This window comes from Podarcis raffonei, chromosome 15 (assembly GCF_027172205.1).
Source record: "Podarcis raffonei isolate rPodRaf1 chromosome 15, rPodRaf1.pri, whole genome shotgun sequence".
NCBI classification, from domain to species: Eukaryota; Metazoa; Chordata; class Lepidosauria; order Squamata; family Lacertidae; genus Podarcis; species Podarcis raffonei.
The window spans coordinates 20574784-20601125 of NC_070616.1; the positions used below are offsets into that span (position 1 = coordinate 20574784).

A 26342-nucleotide genomic window follows, 5' to 3' on the forward strand; every position below is an offset into this window, starting at 1 on the left:
TTTTCCCCCTCTAGGTTTTTCACTGACTGGGGGTCTGAAGAGTGAAAGAAGCCCCTCCCCAAATATCCGCCCCCCCCTGCAGATTTCCACCAAGAGCTACTAGCCCCGTTTCAGATCCTGTTAGGTGTGACCCGAAACTGATACTCATCTGGTCAATTTCTCTTGCATGTAATTGGAATTTTCCTTTCTCCTGATCCTAGCTGTTCAGACCCCCCCCCCCCCCGAGTACAAAAAGAAACCAGTGAGCCCGGTTGGGGGGATGCTGTGTTTGCGTGTGAGAAAACTAAACAAAACTGGGGGGAAATCCATTGTCTCCCTTGATGTTTCCGGCCCCTGACCCTTATTGTTGCCATCTGCCCAATCCCTCCTGCTTCCCATCAGCAACCCTAGTGCATGGGTGGGGGAGGAAAGGAGGCAGGAGCATTAACAAACTAAAAAAAGCAAAAAAAGGAGGGTGGACAGTACAAGATATGCTGATAGAGGAGTTTCTGCTTGCAAAAGGAGAGTCAGATGAGGCTGGTGTAGCGCCTGTTGCCCGCATGCCTTGCTAATGAGCTTTCAGAACATCTGGCCAGCTGTAGTTGGAGATCTAACCTGGTGGGTTCAGCAAGGCAGTTTTTTTGGTGTTTTTTTACATATGTATGTGAAAAGGGAAGGATGGGAGAAGGAGCAGAGGAGGATGCCACAACAAACTTTTTGCTCATTGCTTGGCAGGTTCTTGCCCTCTCTTGTTGCATGCGTGTCTTGCCACCTGTTGACAGGTTTTTGTTTTTTCAATTGTTTGGCAGGGCCCTGTGGGGTCCTTGCCTCCATCACAAGCAAGCAGAGAGAAACGCGTGCCTCTGATTGTGTCCTGCTGCTGCGTGTGGGTGGTAAAAATAAAAATCTTGCAAGTGTGGGTGTCCTGTAATTGCAGCAAAGATGGATGGGGTGTTTTCTTGAAGCCGCTGGGCTGTAGTGGGAGGGTGGGCTTTTTATAACTCCTTATCAGTGTACAGAGTGACTGCCTGTTTCCTATGTGGTTCTTCATTTGTAAGCGGTAGTCCTTTGCTCTTGCTGAGCAAGGGGTGATTCAGTCCATAGTGAGAATTTTTAATTTTTGTATTACATTAATTTATGTATTGCATCTTATCTTGCAAGGTGGGTCCCCCAACTTTTATCCTTGCCACGACCCTGAGCAAGAGATCCACCCTGTAATCTTTGCAGTGCACCAATACCTAGATGGGATCTGATATGAGGGGCTGCAACACACTTATTATTTGCTGGGTGCTGTCAGTACTAAGCTTAGATAGTACCTCTGGGAGGCAGGTAAGAGCTGACCTGCTCAACAGTGTAGAGTAATTGAATTTCAAATGTAGTGCCATGCAAGAGCTGGTTCAAAAACTGTTGCGTTCTGGGCATAGCTGCCAACTTTCAAATTTGAAAATAAGGGATCAGCAGCCTCACCTGTCCCGAGGACAGTCTATGGGATATCTAACAATCCGGGATAGCAGCGGGAAACAGCGCTGGAATAAAGGAATTTCCCGCAAAAAAAGGGAAGGTTGACAGCTATGGTTCTGGGGTGGATCCAGGCAGAAAGGGACAAGTCTGTGTTCTCACGCCAGTGCTTTCAATGCCACAGGGCAGTTGTTGGAGCAAGCCGCCGCAAAAAACCTCGATGTCCATGTGTGTCCAGTTTGACACTGCCTGGATGCCTTGATTTGTATCACTTACTCTCTCTGAAAGGCGCTTGCGCTGCCTACAGAGCAGCAGCCAAAAGAGCAATGAGCTGCACTATGTCCAGTGATCCTGTGACTCTGTCACACTTTGGGTGTGCTCTAAACTGAAGCAACCGGAGATCGAGCAGCGCTAGGCTCCCCTGCCTTAGAGGTTCTCAGGTTGCGCTAAGTAGGACTTGGGGTGTTCTGCAGTAGTGGCTCTTCACTCCATCCTCACAGCTATTGGACAACGAATATATTATTACCAGAGGATAAGTCACATTGGACTGTTCGTGGCAAAAATAAAGAAGAGACTTGTGGCGTTTGAAAGGTGCAGGCAGGCAGACGGAGCCCGAGAAGGTGCTTGCCCACAACCTTCTCAGGCTCCATCTGTCTGTCTTTCTGCACCTTTGTCATCTGCAGGCTATTTGAGCTGGCGCAATGCATTGCCAGTTCAAATTGTCTGACAACCAGTATCACGATCTGAATGCCATACCAGATTCAGACAATTTATCAAGACATCGCCCCACCTAATTTACCTTACAAAGGTATTGTGCAAATAAATAGAGGGGAGGAGGGGAAAGATACCCAACTAGGCTGCCTTGAGCTTCTTAGGAGGAAATGCCGGACACAAATAAATCTCCTGCCCCCCTTGCTGGGATTTCACCACAGATTCACCACCAGAGTTGGCAAGTTGCTCAAGCTCTCCAAAAAACACTATGTAACTCTTTAGGTCAGAAAAGCGAGTGTTTGCTTGGCAGCCTCACTCCGGGAGAGGACATGTGGAATACAGTGAGCAAAACTGTCTCTCTCCTTGCCCGGTCTCTGTGGTGACATCTTTGTAAAAATGTCAGGAGGAGTTCAGAGGGATTTTCCTCTGCTTACTCTGGGGCTTCTTTTCAGCGAGTTGCTTTAATGCCTTGGATTTTTGCTGGGATTAGCGAGATGTATTTACCTCAGAAGGGGGAGGAAAGTGAGGGTATAAAAAAAGACAGATTCTCTTAAGTCGTAGATTGGAATCAAAGCTGGAGGAATGAAAGGAGCTTCTGTGTGGCCTGGAGCCTGTTTTTGAAGTGCTGAGCCTACAATAATACACTGCTGGCTGCTTTCTTTGCTTCCATCTTCTAATTCATTTTTTTCATTTGTTACATCCCACTTCTACCATGACGGAACAAAAGGGTGGTATACTTGGGGTTCCCAGATAAGCAGACTTAGACCTTCTTAGCTTCAGTGAGGTATCTACATCAGGTTCCTGTAACCAAGGGTTGAGGAGCCTGTGGCCTTCTAAATGTTGTTGGATGCCAACAGCTATCAGTCCCAACCACCTTTCCCCGCCAAAAGCCGGGCTTGAAGGCTGTGATCAAGCCTTGCTTGGATCAGCTGGGATCCTCCTTTGCAGCATGGCTTAAACTTAAGCTGCACAGCAAAGGAAGCGAGTTTCCTGATGTCCAGTTGGGGAGCTAAGGACCTGGTCTGCCAGGCTAAACAACATTTCACACCCAATATAAATGCACATGCATGACCACCTAAGGCATCATGCAGTGCACAGACTGCTATTTCACACCCTGCAGGTGCTGAGGTCTAATTTGAACTGTTGATGACATATTGTAGAACAATTATTTTCCTGCTACTATATCTTTAAGTGGAAGAGAAGTCAATCACTTACCTTCTATTAAATTAGTATTGGGCCACCTGTTGCAGAGCAGAATCATATAATTGTACATAACTACCACCACCCTAATCCTGCTAAATATAAATCTTAGTAGGTGGTTCAGCAAGGATTACATCAGATTTTGCTAAACTCGCCCCTTTTTTTATTTCCAGGGATTTGATGGGGTGGTGCAGAGTGAATGTTTCCAGGCCAGAAATGTATGAGGTGCCTTTCTTGTTTCTTATGCTGCTGCTTGTTTGTTTTTCATAGGCTACAGAATCTTGGCCGTAGAGCTGTTTTCCACTGACTTGAACCCCGTGGTGCAGGAATTTTACCGTAAGTGTGGCAAGGCAAAGAAACATTGGAAGCTACTTTTTGCGGTCAATACTTTAGTTCCATATAGCTTAATATTGTCTACACTGAATGACAGAGACTGTTCCCATCTCTGAAAGAAAGTCGAAACACGGCTTAGCACGAACGTGGGGGCTCCTGGAGAGGAGATAGTGGCCGCTTTGCTCCCCTTTTGGTCCTGCTGCTGCTGTGAGCCAAGCCATGGCTTGGCTTAGTGTGTAGGCCGAAACCAGATTCATGGTTCGTCTTGTTCCCAATAAACCACAAGCTGCAACCAAAGTTTGTTCTGGGTTGGGGCCAAATCACGAGTCTGGGTTCGGATGGCAGCCTAAGCCAAAGCAATGCTTAGCTCACAGCAGTGCAACAGAAGCAGTATTGGAAGAAGGCTGAAGTTACTGTGATCTACTCTCCAGGAGTCCATGCTTCTGCACCAAGTCATGCCTTGGCTTGTGTGTAAACTGAACCAGAAGTCTTCCTCACCCCTGCCCCGATATGCCAGAGCTTGAACCTGGGACTTTTTGTATGCAAAACATGTGTTCTGTCACTGAGTTATGACCCTTCCGAAGAACTGGATGGTGAGGAAAACCAGTCTTCACCCGGATGTTAACCAGGCCTGATCCTGCTTTGCTTCAGTGCCAAACGTTGTCAGGTGCCATCAAGCTACTCATTGGGACAGGAGCAGCCAATGTGGTGCCCTCCAGATGGACTTCAACCTCCCATCAGCCTCAGCCAGAATTGCCCATGGTCAGGAATAATTGGATCTGTAGACCAGCACCATCTAGAAGGCACCATACTGGCCAACCCCACCAGTGCTTGCAGGAACCAAAAAGTTCCAAATTGCAACTTCATCAGGGCTCCTATGCCTTTAATGGGCAATACATAAATGTTAAAATAAAATGAGAGTTCCACCCCCCCCTGCACACTTTCTCCCAAACCCCAACCCTCTGATCCTTTTAAGAGACACCCCCTCTGTCACCTCACACCCAGCATGTCCAGCCAGTTGCAAGAAATTGTTGGCATGAACTAGACTACTGTTTTTGTATTTTCTCCCAGTAGTTGCTATCTGTGTTGGCTGCTCACTTACTGGCTCGGGTCCACAATCTCCCGTCCAGCAGCTTCTGAGTTTCAGCAGATTTTTCTCCACTTGGGAGGCAGATGGAAGGCAAGGTTCTTGGCTTCAACCGGCGAGGCTTTTCCCTGGAAGGCTACGTAAATGACAAGATGTTCCTTCTTAATCTGTGCTTGTGTGTGTTCCTGCTGCAGGTGCTGAGCTTTCCTGCATCATCACTTCCACCAAGACAGTCAATCCTAGGATTGAATGGAAGAAAATTGCGGGCAAGGACACAAGCTACGTGTATTTTGATCACAAGATGCAGGGTAGGAAATGTTTGCAGCAATTTTCTTCTTGAGGTTTCATTTGAACCCCGAGCAACTTTCTGTTCAAAGTTTCTAAAAGCAGATGGGTGCCTAGAACTTCTTGCCATTTCCACTTAAGGCTTTGTGAGCTATGAGGGCTAACTAAGATTTCCAGGGGGCCGGATGTATCAGGGGACACCTTCCACCCTTCTTCCTTGCCTTTCTGTAGGAGACTGGGTGGACCGTGCAGAGCTCCATGGGAGGACATCACTGATCATCCACAATGTGACCCGGGCAGATAAAGGCATCTACCGGTGCGAGGTTGCGGCTCCTGAAGACACACATATTGGAGCTGAGATCAACATCAACCTGACAGTTCATGGTATAAGCCTAGATATCCTCACATTGTGCACATACACTGGGATTGGATGCCTTTTGTTCAAATCACTTGGTGCTAGGGATGGCGTCGTTCCATCCTGTTTCATTCCCGCTGGTGCTCAGTCATAGACCTGCACATCCCGTTATGTGCAGATTTTTCAAAAGGCACAAAAAGCCTGCATTTAATTGTACACATTTTGTGAGCAATTTCCCCATAAACTACGGCTTTTCCCGTGCTTTTCAATGCATTTCCCCTTAAGATGTGCAGCTTTTTTAAAAATGTAAAATATATTAGCTATACAGTAAATTCTTTGGAGAAGGAGAAATATATGAGTACATGAAAGTACCTTTTACCAGTCTCTCTAACTCACTGCTGTCTACTTTAAGCAGAAAAGTCTTCCCAGTCTCAAGGGGAGGTTTCTCCCAGCCCTGTCAGAATCCTCTTAACCCGAAGTCCCAGGAGCTCAGCTGCAGAACTTCTGCTCTGCTGCTTTGTGATAAGGGCTGATGGATGCCAAATGGACAGTGAGACAGCAGTTGATGCCTGGCAAGCTTGCTATGTTGGTCCCCTATTCAGCCTTGATGTCTGCCTAGCTTCTGAGACCAGGAGCAGGGAGCCATTATTGTTGTTATTATTTAAAGCAGCTTGATCTTATAATGTGCTAAAAATCAACCAATCACCAATTTCCCAATCCTCTCAGATCATGCTTCTTGAGAGCCAGCTTGGTGTGATCTGTGGGGCTAATTACAGCGCAGAGTGAGGCCTGCAGCTGTGGCCTGTCTCTGCTTTGCTCTGTTGCTGCCCTGCTCTCTGGCTCACGAGACTGGAGGGCAAAACCACACCCAAGCATTGTGCATGTTTTTTGCAGTTGCATTGGAGTGGCGCTGCTTTGTGTTTATTTTGTAACCGAGTTGGAGTGGTTTAGCTTCTACTCTATTCAGCATGAAGGGATGAATGAAACACATGTTGGGTGGGATGTGAATAGTGGCAAATGATTAACCAGTCTGACTTACCTAGTGGGCATCTCTTTCCCCAACAGTGAAACCAGTGGCCCCAAAGTGCCGAGTGCCCCAGTCAGTGCCCGTGGGTAAATCTGCTACTCTCCACTGCCAGGAAAAGGAAGGCTTCCCCGAACCAACTTACAAATGGTACCGTAATGGTGAAACTTTGCCTCTTGACTCCAAAGCCAGCTCCAAATTCCAGAATTCCTCCTTCACTGTGAACACAAAAACGGGCACATTGGTAAGTCTCACGCGGCAGGCAGGCAGAGGAAGGGTGGATTGTCCTATCTTTTGGGCATTGTGTTGGAGTGGATCAGGGTTAGCCAATGTTGGTGCCCTCCAGATGTTGTGAAACAAAGGTCCTGTCGGTCCTATCAAGCACGGTTAGTGGCCAAGGATTATGGGAGTTGTAGTTCAGCAACATCTGAAGGGGCACAGTTTAGCCACCCCTGAATTGGATGCTCCTCTGTTCACCCCTAACTATAATGCTATTAGCCTGTTCAGACATTCACTGAAATGGAAATTTTCAATGAAGAGTGGGGACATATGGGCTCCCCCTGGACTTAACTGTCCAGGGGTCCTTTTCCTTTACCTTTACCTATGATGCTCACAATGTCACAAGTAATGTGGCTGATGTGCATAAATGTGTACCCAGACATACCTGATTTGCACGATCATTTTTTTTTCTTGGAAAAGGTCTCCAAGCAACACACACACACAAAATACCATAAGGGAGGGGGGGTTGTACAATACATCATCAATATATTGCCTAATGTTAACATTTATGAAAGAACACACCCGCCATACAAACTACGCTCAGATAATAAACAAATAATGCTCTGACCCACTAATTAGCAGATAAACAACAATTTCATTCCCCTTTTAACCTCCTGCTCCACCTAAAAGGCTGGTTTCAGGCCAGCTATTGCAAATCACCTGTGGGTGGGTCCAGCGTCCTCCTCTAGGGATACTCCCAAGATCTCTCCACGCCCTTCAGAGGAAAGCTGTAGCAAAGCAAAGCAGGAAGATGGTAGCAACTCTTTTTCCTGCTTTGCAGTTGGTCTGGCTTAAGTTTTTGCCTGATTAAGGATGTCTGTGCTGGGTATGTGCACCTGCTTTCTCATATAAGGGATGGGAAGTTTGTACATTTATGACTGATGGTTCACGGTTGATGATATTTGAAAAAAAACCAGTCTGCTTCTCTATGCCTAGTGACAGAAACTTGAGGCCAAGCGGGGTTGTTGTTTTAACCAACCACCTGGCCTTGAACACTTAGATCTTTCCCCACAATGTTAAAAAAAAATCACAAAAAATTGGGCAGGCAGCCATTTTAATAGCGCCCCTTCATGCATTTTAGAGGCACCTCAGTTTGTTCTATAAATCCAAAATATCTTTTAAGCAGGCGCTTTATTGCACAACGTATCATCTGAGTGTGCAAGGGAGCACAGAAGTTTCAAATCCAGAGGCAAATTAGTATCATTAATCAGAAATATGCTTATTCTTAAGAAGCCAGCTCGTTTCAAGCACAAATCCTAAAATATATTATTTCTTGGTGGCTGCAAATTCATTTCTGGCTGAATGATGGTATATGGTGTTGCCGCCCACCTTTTGGGGATGGTAGTTAAGAACTTTAGAAATAGCACAAATTGCTAGATTAACAGATGCTGGGGGGCGGGAGGAGAGATTATTTCTGTAGAGTTTTTCCTTTTTCCAGAAATCGTTACCTTTTTAATGCGTACCAGAACGCATATTATAATGCTGCAAGACTGGGTGCTGTTATATTTTATGTAGAATACTCATTCAGAAATTAAAAAGAAAAGAAAATCTGTTTCTAAAAGAAAGCTCTTTGTACTAATGGCTTATTCTTATGGTTTAGGTCAGCCTTTCACAGACTGGTACCCTCCAGATGTTGTTGCACTCTACCCAGCCCGGCCAAAGAACCATATAGGCACTCAAGTTGCTGCTTTAATGGCTGTCACTCAGAGCAGTGTTTCACTTTTGGAGTAGGGTCGTATCTCAGTGGTAGAGCATCTGTTTTGCATGCAGGATGCACCAGGTTCAAGTCCCGGCATCTCCAGGTAGCCCTGTCTGAAACACTGGAGAGATGCTGCCGGTCAGTGTAGACAATACAGAGCTTCGTGGACTAGGGGCATGAATCAGTATAAGGCAACTTCCTGTGTTCCTAGTGGGAGCTGGTGATGCCAAGCTGGCCAAACCTCAGGAATAATGGCTGATATACATCACACTTGGGGTCTGGAGGGAACTGACAGGGCATTGCCTCGCTGGCTCATAGTGAACTTTTATCTAGTCCAGTATTCTCCTTCAACAATGAGGACTCCCTGCGCCAGCAGACGCTTTGTGAAAGCTCACAAACAGGATGGCAAAGACCAGCTATCCTCCTCTGTTATTTGTCCCCAGCATCCTGGTATTTGTAGGTAGACTGCCTCTGAGCATGGAGGATCTGTTAGGCTATCATAGTAGCTAAACGATAGTCCATCCCTCCACTAGTTTGGCCAGTCCTTTTATTTGTAAGCCATCTATGATCAACCTATTACCTCATTTTGTGGCAGCAACTCCCATAAGTTAATTGTGCATCACAAATAAAGGGGAGAAAGGCTTCCTTAGTGCCTGCCTGTTTCATTGGGTTACTGTTGTGTTCCAGGCACCAACAAGAGAGGAAAAAATGCCCTCCCCGCTGGCATTCATTTTCTCCATTTTACTAATTGATGCTATAACCCCACTAGCATTTGTAGCGGAGCACCTTTTTCCCAACGTTGCACACGAAGAGAGCGAAGGAGCTGCCAGCCTCTCTTTGATCTTTCCCTCCTTAAAATGTTCAGTAGTTCTTCCAAGTGCTAAATATAGGTACAAAACGTAGGAGACACTTCTGTCCCTTCAGCAGGCACTCACGATGTCCTCTGCCAGCCTCAATTTACACTTTGGCAAGAGAGGGCTTCCTCAGCAGTTTTCTGCCAGGGGAGAACCAGTTGCTGGTTCGTTCCTGGACCACTGGCCTAGCACAGCATGGGGAATGCTTCTATTATTCATATCAAGTAGAGGCAGTCGAAGTGCCAGGTCATTTCTGGGGCTCCCTGCATTCCATGGACCTAGCAGGCTGGGGGAATGTTCTGCATTCCCTGCAGATCGGCTTTTTATGCTCTCGCTCTCAGCCCCATCAATTTTTATAATGGTGAACTTGAGTGGCCACTGAGAAACAGGAGGGGGGCATCACCAGCAAGGCTCTGTGGAACCCAGAGGTTTCCAGAAATACAAAAACTGGGGAAAGCATCTGACTGATGACTAAGCATGGTCAGTAGCCCTGGAATGTCAGTAGCCTGTCAATTGGAAAAGAAAACCAGGTGTTGGACATGGAATGGAGTGCCTTGGAAAGGGGGTACAACTCAATGTCTGGATCCCTGAAAATGAATGCTCCCATTAGGAGGAAGGGTACACACTGCCACATTTCGTTTCAGGCCGCGCTTGTAGCTTCTAATTCTCTAGGTAGAGTTCAGAGCCAGTTTACACATTCAGAGGGGGAAAGGCATGTGGTGCAGACATCTGGGACCATGCCATTTTAGAATGCAGATTGGGGGCATATTATAGGTATTACTCTGTCATCCATAGGCATGCATGGTGCTTTACAGAATACAAGAGGGCAGCCCCTCCTGGTATATAATTCAGTGCAGTGGGGAGATGAGAGGAAGGAAATGGAGGCAAAGGAAATGGGAGGGGTATGCATTTATTTCACGCTCCTCATGTAGAAAATGTACCTGTATGCAGAAAGCATGCTAGGCCTGACTCTCTTTTAAGCGCTGCTTTTTCTACATGCAGGGAGTTTTTTTGATGGAAGGAGCCTTCAAATATGTGACCTCCCCCCTCCAACCACCCCCACCCCATTCTGAAAGGGTCCAGTCTCATAGGATGTACTGTACAAGAAACACACTGAGTGCTTGGGGAAAGCTTTCATAAATACCACCTATTACTGGGAATCACAACTTGTATTTGTGCAGGTCTTCAGCGAAGTGCAAAAAGGAGACACGGGCCGTTACACCTGTAGAGCGACAAATGCCGTGGGTGATGCCTGGTGCGAGGAGATGGAGATGGAAGTCTGTGAGTCTAGGAAGTGGGGCAGGGGTTTTTTTTTGCTGATGTTCAGGATGCAGTCTTTCCCCCACAAACAGGGAGGGGCTGGATGTTCATGGCTGTCTTTTCTCCTCCAGATGACCTTAACATTGCTGGAATTGTTGGAGGAGTCATGGTGGTCCTGGCTGTCCTCTTGCTGACTACGGTGGGAATCTGCTGCGCATACAGGAAGGGATTATTTGTGAACAACAAACAAAATGGAAATAGGTAAGCCTAAGCAACTGATTCCTCATCTCACTGCTTTCCCCCCAGGTGATTTTCTCTCAGCAGAGGGAGCGAAAGACCATGTGATTAAAGCCAATCTGCATGCACACATGGGACTGGGTTGCATGTAAGGCCAACTGCTTTAAAGAGCAAATGCCTCAAATCTGGTGCAATGAACTGAGCGCTCATTACACAAGGTAAAAGAATTCTAACAAAGGGGCACTCCCAACGGCTGCAGGACAGTCAGCTCACATAGGCAGCTGCCTTCTGACAGAAGCACAAGCAATGGCCTACTCTCCCTACTTTGAATGGAGAGAAACATTAAAGGAAACAGTCCTTGGCAATATTGCTACAGTGGAACCTCTGGTTGTGAGCAGGATCTGTTCCGGAGGCCCGTTTACAACATGAAAAGAGTGCAACCCCCAGCGGCGTGTCTGCGCACATGCGGGTTGCGATTCACCGCTTCTGCGCATGCATGTGACGTCATCTTGTGTTTCTGCGCATGCATGAGCGGCAAAACCCGGAGGTAAGTGTGTTCTTCGGCATGCAGGAAGTCTCAGGTCCAGTTCAAAGAATCTCTCGTTTAAAAGGATCTGTTTGCCAGCTGATGGGAAAGGTCTGTTTCTACTTGAGAACCCTGGGGAGACACTGCCAGCCAGAGCTGGCAATACTAGGTTAGGTGGACAAGTTGTCTGACCTGTGATGAAGCATCTCCCTGTGAAGACAGTGCCAGCCTTGTTCTTTGGGTGGGTGTTCACGTTCCTTCTTCAAAAGAAATGGGGGTGATGGTGATTTTCGAAGCTGGGGGATAAGCTCTGACTGTAGCAGATTTGCCCATCCTGAGAGAACCAGGGCTTCTGGAATGCTGCAGGTCAGGATGTGGGGATCACACAAGTGAAATAAGGCAGGATGGAGATGCAGGGCCCATTCTCAACAGGGCCCCTGTGCCCTTTAATCTATGCCTGTGCAGTTTTGCACCATGGCTTGTGAACACAGGAGTTTTAACTTACTGGCACTGGGCAGAAACCTTGTGCTCAGACGCCTGACTTCATTTCTGTCATCTGGTGCTCAGCTTTCCCGTTACTGCATCTGCTGGGTGACGTGAATTGAGGCAACTTTCCTGCGACCAGCTGCAGTAGCGAGTGAGCCCAAAGGGAGCAGATGGCTTAAAATTAGTCACAACAGGAAATGACACCCGAGGAAAAGGAAGACCCTGGGGCAGTGACCAGAGAAAGATAACGTTGTTCCCATCTTAATTTGTTAAAACTGACTCAGGCTTCCAAGCTGCCGGGGCTTAAGAGTTGGAGATCACCCTTGCTCTTAGAGCAGCCGTTGAAGTGCTCCAGCTTGGGTATATCTTCTGTTCGATGTTTCTGTTTAATCACAGAGCATATACATAACACAAAGAGCAGGAAGTGTGTGTTATTTGGTTTTATATAATCAATACTAAGACAGAAACAAACTCTTCTAAACTCTCGAAAAAGTTGCTTTCCCCAGCTGTTCTCCCATGATGCAGCTGTTCAAAGGTGCAGGTCTGCTGAGCGTGAGGTACAAATGAGCCCACTGTGCAGAGCACACAGCTCAGCAGAGCTGTTCTTGGGTCAGGGAGCATTTTCTCCTAGCCAAATGCCAAGCTACCAAACCACCAAGTTCTGCCTGAAAGGCGGGTTAGTGCCCACAGCTTTCTTTCTCCTTCCCGTCACTCCCAACTTGACTCCTGTCGGCATTTTGTCTTGCCTTCTCCTTGGACTCCTTTAGTATTGCTCCAAATGGGCATTTTCAGAATTCATGTCTGCAGTGGAAAGAAACTTTGGCCCTTTCGATTTGCCATCATGGGGAAACCTTTTTGGACCTCCTGGCTTGTAAGAGTTCAAGCCACAGCTACAGAGCACGGTGCTTCCTTTCTGAGCCCCAAACCAGCCTATGCATTTTACCCTGCGGGTTTGTAATGTTCCCTGCAATCTCTTCTAAATAAATACATAGGTAAAATCATGTGAGGGAGCACACACACGGTCCTCCCAGCAGCAGATGCTTGAAAACCAGTGATCTAAGAGCCTTCTTTCCGCACCGCAAGTAAATTGTTTATTCCTTGTTTCCAGCTACAAGACTCCAGCGAAGCCAGACGGCGTGAACTACATCCGCACAGATGAAGAGGTAAGAAGGTCCACCGGGGCCCAAAGTCAATAGATAAATTTCAAATAGGTTAGATCTCAGGGCGATGCATTCACTGCGGCGTTTGAGATGAGCCAGGGGAGGCAGCTCCAAATGGTAGATAGACGTTGGTGCTGACTTTGGACGTTGAAGCTTCCTGATTCAATGCTGCTTTTATATATATTTAAAAGGCACCCTCTCCCATAATGCTCATTTAATAATTAGGGCAGAGTTCCAGGGCTTTGTGCCCTCTGGATAAACAAATTCTATGTTTCCATGAATTCAACTGCTGGACTGGGAAAAGGTGGATTCTGTGACCTGTATAAATTAAGAAAAATTGGCCTGATTTGCATATTTGTTTCTTATTTATAAATTATGTGTTTCACTGAACGCTGCCCAGTTTTGCATGAAGTTTTCAGCCTTTGCTAGTAGTGGGTGAGAGAAGGCAATGAGCTGCTTTCCTCCAGAGTTATATAGATTAAATAATTATATCCCGAGTTATTTTGTTTGCACAAGGTGTAAAGGTTCATTGCGTGCAACTTTGGGCTTTTTAAGTGCAGAATAGATGTGAATCCGGGCTTCCCTTCAAAGTGGAATTATTTAGCTTCACAAGGCAGAACAAAGCACCTTGAAAGTTAAATGGAGGAAGCCAGGTCCCTGCCCCAAGCAGCTTGCAATTTAAATCTCAATGGTAGGGGAGCCAACAAAAGAAAGGGAGGAATGTGAGCGAGTGCCGTTAACAAGCACCCTTCCTGCCCATGCGCAGCTTGATCTGGTTGCCACTTTCCCATCTGTCTGACCTTCTCAGGCAGGTGAGAAAAACAAAATATCTACCCTGCAGCAGAAACACACAGGTGGCTGCTTTAAGGAGCCCTGGAGTCATTCAGAACCACAAGCTAAAAGGTGAGCTGCAGCCGGCTTCGTATGACTCCACCTATAGGAAGAGGCCAGGGAAGTCTCAGGAGATTGTGCTGGTTGGAGCACTACATGTGGCAGGTGTGAGTGGGAGGCCAAGGAGGAGGAAGAACAGAGTGCTGCTTTCTTGACTCCTTTGCCTCCATTCTGAAGCCACAGGGACCAAAGGGATGTGTGGAAAACCCAGAACCCCTCATGTCTTAAGTGTAGGATACAAAAAATGGCCTATAATGACTCCGTTTCATAGAATGACTTTGCTTTAATTTAGGCTGGGGCAAGTAGTTGCAGAAGGTGTACCCTATAGAACTTCTATACCCCCCCACCTGAAAAACTTTGTTTCTCCATTCCAGGGTGATTTCAGGCACAAGTCCTCATTTGTGATATGAAATGGCAGAAGAAATCTGGATTTTGCTCATCAGCAAGAATGGAATATGGATAGAACCTCCTTCTGGAACTCTTTATGAAAGAGCAGATAACAAATGGCGTGTGCATGGATGCGCTTTAGAGGGAAACTGAACAAATCACCCATGCACACACACTCACACACGTGTGCATACCTGATTTTTATTTTTTTGGCCAAAGTCAAGCGATGATTTCTTTCTTTCTTTTTAAAAATAACCAAACCAATCTCTTATTCCCTGGAAAGTGCCATGTAGATCAGCACAGTCCAGACCCTGTGGACAAGGAAAGGACCTTTGGCAGGAGAAATAACGATTCCCTAAAAGTATCCGTGGGACCACGTTCCTCCATCATTCCTCCATGCCATTGGAGGCTGTGGAGCTGCCTCCTGCCAGCGTTTTACAGACTGCCATGTTACCAGCACTTAAAAGGGGAAATCTTAGAAATGGGCTTACACTACTTCCTTTTCCATTTCTTCTCTCTCTCTTTTTTAATTCACAGAAGTGTTAACAATGGCAGTAGAACGAAATTCTGCCTAGAGAGATCAGAAAGGCCCTACTGGCCAGCTAAGCATCTGGTGACCTGATGCTTTGAGTTGGGATCCTGCGCTCTTGCAGCAGCTGCGTTGAAAAGCACAGAAGCCGTGTGTGCTTTCGTTTTCCTAAAGCGCAAATAACGGAAACAGCAGACACTTCCAGAGCCCACCAGAACCTACGTTGCTGCCAGCCAATTGCTGTAATTCTTGCCAACGGTGTCCGCTTATTAAAATGCACACAAGGCACCAATCAACACATGGAGATGGCAGGAATTCCAGGATGGTGCCATAATAATAATAATAATAATAATAGGATGCAGTTCCCATGACAACACACACTGCACAAATAGGATGCCATGAGCCTTCTGCCATCAAAGCATCCTAGGGCTTAGGAGGCTACCATAGTCTTTATTGATGTCTTTTGTGCACCATTCCCTTTCACAAAAGTACTCTAGGCGTGGGGGCGGCATGGTGTGGCACCCTCTCACGAGTCTAGATATATACAAGCTGCATTCCTTGCTGAGGCTTATATGCTCTTGACACTCTGCTGTGATTTTCTTCTGAGTCAGTTGCAATCCTCCATTATGTCTAGGAACAGGCAGTGAGGAAGTAAGTGGGACAGCCATTCCCTTCTCCCCTCTGAGTGTTCGTTAAGGTATGACAAGGTATTTCGTTGTCGTAACTTTATGCTGGCGGAGAAGGCAGATTAAGAGGGTGGGATTTGGTCTAAGATAGCCATTCCTCTGATCCTACACCGTCTCTGGCTCATGCCTCCCCACCTTGTAGTTGACAGTTGTCATGCCATCACCACACTTCACTGTAACAGCTTAATTTGGGCTTAGGTGATGGACATCAGATTGTAGTTCTGGCAGTTAACCTCTGTATCAGCAATGACAGAACTAAGTGAATGATTCTCACATTGAAAAATAGCATGCCGTCAGGAAGGTTAGGCGAAAATCCTTCTTGTTGACATTCTAGTTTTCTCTGTGCGGGGTGTTTTATTCTGTATGGTGGAGCATCTGGTCATTTGAGCCACCCCTACCTATATTAGGAGGTGGTACGGCGCACACATAGGTGAACCACCTCGCCTTGGAGTTATCCAGGTGTTAAGGGTTTTCTTGGTGATGCTGCCTTCAGCCAGCCAGTGTAACTTGTGGATTCAGTTATCACGTTGTTAGAAAGGCTGGGATTTGGAGGGTGGTGTTGGCAAAAAATATATACATTTCTGTGTTTGTGTGAATCTGCTTTAACTGCTTGGGAGGATTCTTTGGTCATTCCATCTTTTTTATTATTCAGTAGTCTGATCAGATGGTGCATGGTCAGCTCAGCCTTGTCAGTTTCCAGTGCCACAAGTTGGTTGTGTCATCCTGCTCCTCCACTGCCACCCCCAGTTTGGCATCTCCAAATTGAGGTTTTGCCCACAGCCAAATTCCCAAGAAACCCACATGAAGCAGGATAGAGTGGGACAGAGAACCTTTGCCGAATTTCCCATTTAATGTCTCCGCAATGTTTCAGCCATTTTCAGGCCAGCATGAGAACATTTCTTCCTCATTTTACATCAAAACGCCCCCTGTGCGCATACAGCACCTAATCCCGCTAATCTGCATTAAGCAATCTTGCCTGTTGTACACCCCTTTCCATGCCAATCAAAGCATACAGGTGCTTCCCTGGACAGGTAAGCTCAAAAGCCAAACCTTCTGTGCAGCAGGGCTGAAATTCCAACTTGGTACCAAGACTGAGGGCAAAGCTTTTCTACCGTTCCTCCTTTTGTAGAATTCCGCATTCTAAAGTTTTTGCAAAGATATATTTTGATTACTTTAAAAAAAAAGTGGTTAATGTTTCTATTTAAAATGTAAATAGGTTGGTAGGCCAAACAGTGTTTAAGTAATAATGTAGCTTTTTTGAAAAAAGGCTTCTTAGGTTTTGTTTAATGACAGGTGGGAGATCCTGTGCTGATTCAAACCATATCAGTATTGTTAACAGAGCACAGAAAACTGTAGAAGACAAGGAAAGTGGGCAGCTTGTTCTCTTCCTGTTTCCCTTTATTTGGGGTTGGGGGTGGTTGGGGAATAAGACATATTGTAATCTGCAGGAAGAATTGCTTTTATCTCTCAGTATTTCTGCTCTTCCTGCAGCAACAAAATGGACCAGGATGGAAGGAACTGTACAATTAGTTGCAGGAAGGGAAGTGTTTTATCAGATGGCAGCCTTTTGATGCGTCACGCTGAATGGACAGGTTTGTGGTAGAACGTGGCATTAGAAGGAAAAGCCCCAAATGTGGGCAAGACCTTTGGCACACCCAGGGCAGCTCTAACCCTTTGGATGTTCCCTTAATCCTGGACACACGTAAAAGCAAAAGAAGAGGAAGAGTTGCCAAATGAATCTGTTAAGTTTTAAGAAGGCTAAAGCCGCCTCTTGGTCTCATGTGATTCATTCAGTTTCAACTCGAAAAAACTTGGATCACAAATTAGAAAAGGAGGTTGGTTGAGAAAGTACACAGCCCCCCCCCCTCTTTTTAGCAGTAATGCTGGGGGCTGCCAACACATCTAGCTATAAGCTGATAATTCCGAGTTTCTTGCCATGTTTTATTCTGCAGTCTGGAAGGGTGCTGTGGGGCCAGTCATTGTTCTGCAAGAACAATTTCCTGCCGTGGGGTGGGGGTGGGGAAGAGGGGTAAGCGTGTGTTTCTTCTTTTTAAAAAAAGCATAGCATACTTTTGCAGCAACGGTGTTTTTCAACTACCAATTTTATGGTCTTAACTTTGGATGCAGACAGTATTTTATATTATTATTGCATTTTTTGATTTTTTTGGACTGTTTTGTGTTTCCTTTGTTCATGGTCTGTATTAATCTGCCTTGGAATATCCGAAACGGCGAGTGGATTTTTCTTTTCTTTTCTCTTAGGGTGTGTGTGTGTTTAAAGAGAGTTTGGAGATGTCATTGATGTGTTTCGTTTCTTTGCAGGGGCCCAGATCCCTCCCCTCTCTTTTCAAGCTAAGGTGGCAACAATAAAGGGGAAGCTGTACCAGGGCATTTCACTGCCGCTATCTTGTTTTGATTTAACCATAGCTACCTCTAAGAGGCATTCAACCAAAGCATAATTTTCTTCCACTGCCGAAATGCTTCCCCCCTCTAAACCTCAGTGATAGAATAGGGTTGCCTTCAGAATCAAAACAGCTCTCCTTTCCACTTTTGTTTGTTCATTGTGCTGCTTGGCAGAGAGCAGAGCAAAGGCTTGCAGTATTATAATTTATTAGAAGGAATTGAAATGAAGGGCTAGCAGCACCACCCACCTTTGAGATATGTCTGCACGACACAAGCCCATCTGGGATTAGCAGTCATGATTTGCAGGCTGGGAAAATGGTAGTTCCGCAAGAGGGATAAGGTCTTAGCACAGGGATGGGGAGCCAGTCGGGTCCTCCTGATTCTGTTGGATTCTAGCTCCTTTTTGCTCCAGCCAACATGGCAAACAGTCAGGGATGATGGGATTTGGAGTCCCAACAGCATTTGGAGGGCTACAGTTTCTCTCCAGCCCCAAGCAGAAATATAGTCCATCCCCTTTGCAAAGCTGCCACTGTAGGATATTGGGTAGCTGGTGCCTAGGTATAAGGGGAACGTGGAGGTTTGGTTCTCAGTAGGCTTGGGAGCAGGGAGAGGACTCTCTGTTAAACAGCAAGTTGGGGATTCAGTGTGTGCTATCAGGGCACCTGGCTAAGGCTGAATTGGTCTTGGGTTCAGTTCTTTTAGTGCCGCCACTTTGCACACAAAGTTGCAGAATTTTGGATGGTGCAGTTTTAAGAATGCAGTTGGAGAAACCATTTTCGAATGGTCCTCTGTGGCTTAAAAAAAACAAGCCACCACCAGTACAGATAATGAAGTCTCACCTAAGGAGGAAAACAATGCAGTTTGGTATACGCAGTTAACTTTCCACTTAGGAAAGTGGTTTTTCCCTTTTAAATAAATAAATGAATGGATTTTCCACTTATACTCTGAAATGCTACTGTCCATCCTACCACCTCTCAGGACCATACTGTCCCATTCTGCAGCAGGTAACTATCCAGCCCCATATCATGCAAAAGGAGGGGGTAGAGTGGGGGAGCATACCACTTCAACCTGCAGGTGGTGAGGGGGTCATTTTTTGAATGCTCTACTCCACACCGAGCATGCAATAATTTAGCACTTAAGGAAGAAACGATTCATACGATCATTTCCTCGAGATGCTTCCTTTATAAGCATGCACTGTGTTGTAGATGGAAGACTGTTTAAAAATGTGACCCTGCTAGCTGCAGTCTAAAGTGGTACAAGCCTGCCTTTTTACCACCGTAATCTGCTCTTATACAGGAGAGTTGGCTGTGGTTGTTGCCTTCAATGAAGTGTTCTTCCAAAAGGTGAAAAGGGAGAAAGACCTAGATAGGAGGGACTGATTATTCATCTCCTTTTTATTTATACCATGGGAGTTTCTTAGATTGAAGTCATATCAGTTGATCCAGTTTTGTCACATAGATGGGTGCTTGAAAGGCTGATTCCTCATTTTACTTGGATACTCCACCCCCGAAGAACATGACTATTCTGGGTTCAGAAATGTACCAGTGGCATCTCTTCCCAGGTCAGGGGTGTCCGCCCTTGAAATAGCTTCACAGAATTCATTGTAAATATTTGACATGTTTGTACTAATGTGTTGCATTTAACTTTGCCAAGAATGTTTTACATAAATATAAAAAGAAAAGGTGTGTGTAGTAGTCTTTTGTTGTGGTTTGGGAAGTGAGGAGGGATGAGTTCTCTGCAAATAAAGGGTGGTGGACACATAGAGGTGCTTTTGGAGTGGTGGGAGATGGTTTGCTGCTGAAGCCACCCAGGGGTTGTGTGAACTTGTTCAGCAGGTTCCTGTGTAGAATTATTACCTAGCATTTGGGTGAAATCTGTACGAGACAAATGCTAAAGGAGTCTCACTAGGTTACTGAAACCAACTTAGCATAGCAACTCTCCCAGAAGGACAACTGACCTTTCTTTGTGACAATGTTCCTTTGGGGAGGAGGCTAACTTCACTGGACTGCAGCAATGATGGATTGCTTGTACGTATGAAGTCAGCACCACAGACACAGCTTTGGGCAGACAGCCCGAGAGCAGCTTGGCTGCAAAGACGGGGTTACATGATGAAACACAGGGTTATATATACTGTCGCTGTTTAAAACCTCAGTGCCACATGTCTTCTGTGGGTAGGACAGAGGTATATAAATGCTTTAAATAAACAAATGGACATTAAAAAAAAAAAGATGCCAGAAAGCACACCACAGTTGAACTAGCATTTGTGTGTTCAAGGGGTGGTCTGCATGGAACAATCTGCAGTCCATACAGATTCGAGTCAGATTTTTTTAAAAAAGGTTTGTGGCCCATAGTTCCGCCTTCTCTCTATCACCCAATAGCATTTCTCTATCTTCTCCATGCAGAGGGCCTACCACCTGCTTTTTCTTCCTCTTGCTTTGAACATAGCTGAACAAATCTTTATTATTAGCTTTGGCCTGCCAGGCCTTTGCCCTGCAACTGTTAGCTACTTGTGTATATTCTCCCTTTGTGATTTCCCCTTTCTTCCATTTCTGATACATAAATTAGCCTCTTAAGCAGTTATGGAATCTAGCTGCTATCACAACAGAAGGCTGAGGCAAAGCTGTCGCAGCAGGTGGAATGGAGGGCAGAGAAGCTCCTCCCACACCAAGAGGGTCCAAGTCATTAGCCTAATCCAACATATAAAGCAAGGCAGGGGCACAATGCACAGCTGGTAGCCTCCACTACTGAAGGAGCATTTCTGATGCTGGATGGGTGGTTAGTATAATTTCTCTGTGCTTTTCCCTAATTCACACAAGATCCAAAATGATTCCAGAATAAACTATGCAAAAGTTGCACAAAAATACACAGGTTAAATAATCCAGTTCCCCCTCTAAGCAGACAATTCCAAACAATTTCATACAGGCCAGCTTTTACCAATAGGTCCTTTATGCCAGGTTTCTTGAGCAGCTGACTGGCCCCTATGAGTTAGAGCCAATGCTGAACTAGACTAACCATTAGTCTAACCTTAAAAGACCCTTTTCTTCTTAGAAAGTCATGCAGTCAACCCATCTGGGAATTTAAACATAGTCCTGCCCTTTTACATTTGACCCTCATAACAGTCATGTTTTCAGACCCCTCTTTTATAAGAACTATTTCTAAGTAAAATGCTCATAACTTTGAGAGCCTCTTGATCGAGATCGTCTTCGGATATTACACTATTTACATATGCAGGAAACAAATGTATTCGAGAAGGCAGCAAGCGAAAGGCTCAAACAAGTTACACACACACACACAATCTACAGATAGGTTTTCAATCAAATCAAATACTTGAACATGTAAGCTTAGCTCTTATTTATTGTGCATACAATCATAACCAAGCCTAAGTTAAGAACCTGGCTGGAAGCCAAGAAATAATCTATTAAGATAAGAACAGGAAGGTTGTGTATACACAAAGTTATTCACATGCTGCGATTATTTGAATAAAGCTCTCTTACCAAGTTTCTGCTCCAGGAATGGCTTTGGCGCAAGTCTTCAAAGCCCTGTAGGTCAAATTTGGAAATGAGGCACCTAGTTTTGCTCAGATCCCAGAAGGCTGTGGCCCTTGGTCCTTTCTCCTTGCACCCTTTGCTGGCTAGGGCTCCTTGTTCTAAACAGAGGACAACACAGATTCTCCTGACTTCTTGACATTTGGACTTTCAAGAGGGGAGGAGGAGCTCAGCGGAGAAGGAGTGCTCATGCATAGAAACTTCCTGTGGCTCTTTGCCTTTTTTGTGGGGTGCATGGAGGGGAAGGATTCCGTAATAAGGGATGTCCAACTGCAGCATGGCACTGTTCACATGCATTCTTTCCATGGAAATAATTGCAAAGGCCTTCCCTGCAGTAGATGATCTGATCTGGACAAAGCATTTGTCCATGGAAGCCAAGTCTCTTTCCCATTTGACTAAGCACTGGTATTACTCAAAAGGTGCATGTCCAGAAAGTAAAATGAGATAAAAGCTGTGAAGGTATATGTTTGAAGAAAGATTTTTTGTGAGACAGTACATTTTGGTTCTTTGGCAGGAGCAACTCAGATGTGCAGCCCCACCAACCTGGATTCAACTGCCTCAATGACTTTTTAAAATTATTCCAGTACATGTATATACAAGCTCTCAAATATATACAGAGTGTGCCCCAACCAGTGCAGTGATGAATTACTAATATTAACAATATCAAAAAAGACATTTATCATACAGCAATTACAAAAGGAAGCCGTGTTCTTCAAATAGTCTCTTCAAGCCATTGCAGAGAGGACGTAAAACATGATCATGCTTCTTTACAAGCTGGGGCTATAGAAGGCAAGGGCCATCATTTGCTTGACAGCCTGGGAGTCTTGCGGCTGGACCTCCTCAGCCCTACACTTGAGGGGTTGCTTCTCCTCATTGGAGAGTTTATCTTCCACTGCTGAGGCTGCGGCAACCTACAAGTTAAGATGGAAAATAGTTTTGAAAAATAGGTTAAGTAAACTAGTGTTTAGAGCAGGGATGGGGAATCCGTGGCCCTCTGCATGTCATCAGACTCCTGCTCCCATTAACGCCAGCCTACATGGACAGAGGATGATGGGAGCTGTAGTTTAATTAACATCTCAAAGTACACAGGCTATCCATTCCTGGCTTAGTCATTCTGCACTATAACAGGAAACACAAGTTTAGAGTGCAGCCAAAATCTGCACAAAACGGGGGTCTCGCCAAACAATGAGGAATTTGCTTTTGTCGAATGAGGAAAGCAAGGATTGCATCCATTGTTGGTCCTACCCAGAGCAGACCAATTGAAATGAATGGGCATGACGAGTTCTATTCTAGAAAATCGCTTGAATGCTGCTCATGTAAACAAAATCCCTACTCGCTGAAAACTAGAATGAGAGAGAGAAGGCTAGCCTAGAATACTTCTTCCTAACTTACTATTTGACGGATAGAGAGGGTTTTGCTCTGAAAGATGGCATGTAGTAGTTACTTATTTCCAAGACTTTTGTGTACAGTTATTTTTAAAAAGAGAGTTATGGGAAGCACTCTGACATCTGTCCCCCAACTGCAGTTTACAGTGATATTTTCCACCAGCAAGCTTTGAAACAAAGGTCATTTGGGTGGCTTTCCGATGAACAGCACATTGACATCTTCTCTATTCAATAACCCTTTGCTGGCTGCACCACTAGGCACAGTGTTTCACCACCATTTTGCAAAAAGGGCAGTTACCGCTGGTTTCAAGTTATTCTTTCTGCCAGGGAGAAACAGCACTGGTGCCTGGGAATAAATTCTGTCTGATCTCCATTGCATGGAGCACAAGTGTTGGTTGGAGTGCAGAACTAGAACTGGGGGAGACCAGGATCGAATCCCCGCTCAAATGCAAAGTTCATTGGGTGACCTTGGGGCTGTTGCACTCACTCTATCAGACTAATACATAAAACGGCAGGAGGGTGTGTGTGTGAACTATGTGTGTCACCCTGAGCTCTTTGGAGGAAGAGTGGGACAAAAACATGCAGAACTACTGTTTGGCACAAGGTGATTTTGGGATTGCAGAGCTGCCCCAGCCAAGGCATCTATTATACTCACGGCGAATCTGGTAAAGGCAAGCAGATAATCTGACTTGGTGGCTCCTGGGCTCCTTGATCTCCTGCAAGTGGAATGGCAGAAATATTAATATGCCTCGGGTTTGTTTTTTTCTTTCTGTCTGTCTTTCGTTTCTTTCTATCTAGCCACAATAATGCACAGCAGCAACTTACCTGCATCTGAAGCTGGCGTTTGGGTCTGGTGGATATAACTGACTCCTGACCCAAAGGTCACGTTGTTAATAGTCTCTGGGGAAAAAACACCACAAAGTTTAGCACAAGCTCACCTAGACACTTAAGAACTGAAAGGAGTGTTGCGAGACGGGGGAGTGGCCAATACTAAACCCCTCCCTAGCAGCCAGACCTCCTCAGATTGCTATAACAAAGATGGGGGAATCAACCAGGTATGCAAACACCTAATTGCTCAGGGTAAGGGAAGGAAATAGTTTGAAATATGGAAAATTCACCTCTTCTCCTTTAACTTCCATTTTTCAGGCTCCTGATATGCCATTCACGGCTTCATGGAGAGTTGTGTGGGTAAGCAGACTAATAAAATGTTTGGGTAAGTCAGTAGGTAGGTTTTGGGGAGGAACCATATTCACATGTTTTGCCTGCACAATATCCCAGATTCAAGCCCTGGTTGATAGCCGCAAGAGACTCTGGAGAGATGCTGCCCATCTAAGTAGACCGTTCTGATTAGATGAATCAGTGGAATGTCTGCACACCAAACTACATGCAGAAGCAGCTCTTTAGTTTCCAGAGAACGCAGAAGCAGGTTCAGAATAGTGGCACACAACAGGAGAGAGAGGATGGAAGTCTTGTAGCTGCTCATACACGTAACACCAATCTATGGCTTGGCATTATGTCCTAAGGGACTAAGTATCCTGGCTCACAAATAAACCTATGGTTTGTTTAGCCTAACTATGACATGCTGTTCTGCCAAAAGTAAAAACACTTGTTTAACCATGGCTTGCTTGCATACTACACCCAAGGTACTCGCCAGCCCAAAGAGGCACAAGAGCAGCTTGGAAACAAGCCAAACTGTGGCTTGTTTGTTCAATTCATGATTTGTTGAAGAAACAGTGGGTTGGCATGCACAGTGAGTTTTTGTTCAGGTTCCGCATTTTTCTCTCTGTGTCTGTTGATTGTTTTTTGGACCATATAGTTTCATTCTCATTTTAGGACCGGGGGACCCAGAGCCAGTGGGGCGACGACAGCTCAATCCTGGCCATCTCAGCAATTAGTAATGTGACACACAGCTTGTGTCACTGCTAGGAAGCAAAGCTGGAATTTTAAGCCTTGGCCCACAATGGGATTAACAGTCCCCTCCCTCCCACTCTCCCCAGCATATGTTGCTTAAATGGAGCATCAATGCCAGCCCCTAGGCAGAAAGGAAGGCACGGTTTTCACGGCTGTGGCATCCCAAGACTTTACGCAAAGCTGACGTTGGGAAGTTAAGGACATCTGGTGTTAATGTTGAGTCTATCAACTCAGCCAAGTCGGGGAGAGGATGGCACAGAGGGTCAGATGTCTGCAGTCAGCTTGCTGTGAATATCACAGCACGGCTTTGAAAAAGAGTCACTCCTGGTCACCTAAGGTCTCAGGGCACGGTCTTTCCCTGGCCTGTTGCAGATCACTTTTAGACTGAAGATAGCAGCAGCTATCACAGAGCGTTGGAGCCCTTCCAAAATAAAGGCACAGGCTCCTGTTGGCTTCATGAGGATTTGGCTTCACAGAGTACTGCCTTTATTCTCCCCCCCCCCCAATTTTTTTTAATTTTTTTTTGGTACACATGCAAACGCGAATGCCCACCAGTTTAGGACAACTTGTAGCATCACACACAAACTTTATGACCCACTGCTTAAGGTAGTCAGGAAAGTGTTCATTCCACAATCCTGTGTATGTGAATAAAAAATTTGGGTCTCTGGGCACAGCATCCAGCATCCTGTGGTTCATCTTATTCTTTCAAAAGGTAAATTTCAAACCTTAAGTAAATGTGAAATCTTGCAAATCAGAATGGCGCCCATTAGCATTGCAAGTGGTCAGGGACATGACTTAGTGCCCTGCATGGCTCCTTCTTCTGTCATGATTAGGAAGATCAGGGTACAAAATACAGGTAATGCAAAAATAAATGTAAACTTACAGCTTCCTTTCCTTCCAGCCAAAACTTGCAGACTGACTGTCACTAGGGACAGGCAACCCACCAAATCGCCTGAACTACCCTTGCTGTCTCATCCACCCAGTATGATTTGGGAAGAAGGGGATTCAGGAAGAGCTGTTGTCTACATGTGAACACACATTTGTCAGCTAATATCCTTTAGGAATATGGAATACAATTTTGAAGTGGAGCCTGAAGCCAAAACACTGTGCTAGGGAAGGTACCAATGAGTGCAGGTCTAATGCTGGGTTGATCTACCAAGAAATGGTCATGAGGATTAGTGCTGAGATACTTGACCAGAAAAACATATATGCGCATCAGGATTTCAGACCACTGAGAAAGAAAGACCATATACTAGGAATGGAGAAATCTGTCCCTTCAAATGCTTCTGGACTACAACTCCCATCATGCCACCACTGGCTGAGTCTGATGGGAGTTGGAGTCCACAGATGAAAAGAATGGTGTTCATTCACAATGAGCTGTTACTGGTGGACGCATCGTAGGAAGGGATTCATGACTCTCTTAAAGTAGCTTTTTGACTGCCTGGTTGGACTCTTTGTTGTTATGAACTGTGTGCACTGAATTTGCAATACGCTGCCATTTTCTACCGTTGCACTTGCCAGGTTTGGTTTCTTTTCCTTGCAAGGTTGCAGTGGAGTGCAATTTTCCTTTTGTGTTTTCTTTATGCTTGACCAGAAATGGCAGGGCTAGGGGACTAGGAGACCCCTGAAGCCAGCCCTGCCACATTCCCCTCAAAGTAGGGCTGCTTCCACACAC

General features: G+C 45.5%; 2 protein-coding genes across 3 annotated transcripts in view; one reads left to right on the forward strand and one right to left on the reverse strand.

Annotated features, from left to right (window-relative positions):
• JAM3 (junctional adhesion molecule 3) overlaps window positions 1–14572 on the forward strand; it is a 35338-nt gene extending 20766 nt beyond the window's left edge. Inside the window, exons 2-9 of the mRNA XM_053367375.1 lie at window positions 3619–3684; window positions 4963–5076; window positions 5285–5437; window positions 6474–6676; window positions 10446–10545; window positions 10656–10785; window positions 12882–12936; window positions 14199–14572. Of these exons, the coding sequence (XP_053223350.1) occupies window positions 3619–3684; window positions 4963–5076; window positions 5285–5437; window positions 6474–6676; window positions 10446–10545; window positions 10656–10785; window positions 12882–12936; window positions 14199–14234 (857 nt within the window). The 3' untranslated portion in view covers window positions 14235–14572. The remainder of the gene's footprint in view (window positions 1–3618; window positions 3685–4962; window positions 5077–5284; window positions 5438–6473; window positions 6677–10445; window positions 10546–10655; window positions 10786–12881; window positions 12937–14198) is intronic.
• A 6590-nt stretch (window positions 14573–21162) lies between these two features.
• NCAPD3 (non-SMC condensin II complex subunit D3) overlaps window positions 21163–26342 on the reverse strand; it is a 44703-nt gene continuing 39523 nt past the window's right edge. For both annotated transcript variants that reach the window (XM_053367377.1, XM_053367376.1), the window contains exons 33-35: window positions 23582–23656; window positions 23412–23472; window positions 21163–22282 (exon numbers count right to left, since the gene is read on the reverse strand). In XM_053367377.1, coding sequence (XP_053223352.1) covers window positions 22171–22282; window positions 23412–23472; window positions 23582–23656 — 248 coding nt within the window. In that variant the 3' untranslated portion in view covers window positions 21163–22170. The remainder of the gene's footprint in view (window positions 22283–23411; window positions 23473–23581; window positions 23657–26342) is intronic.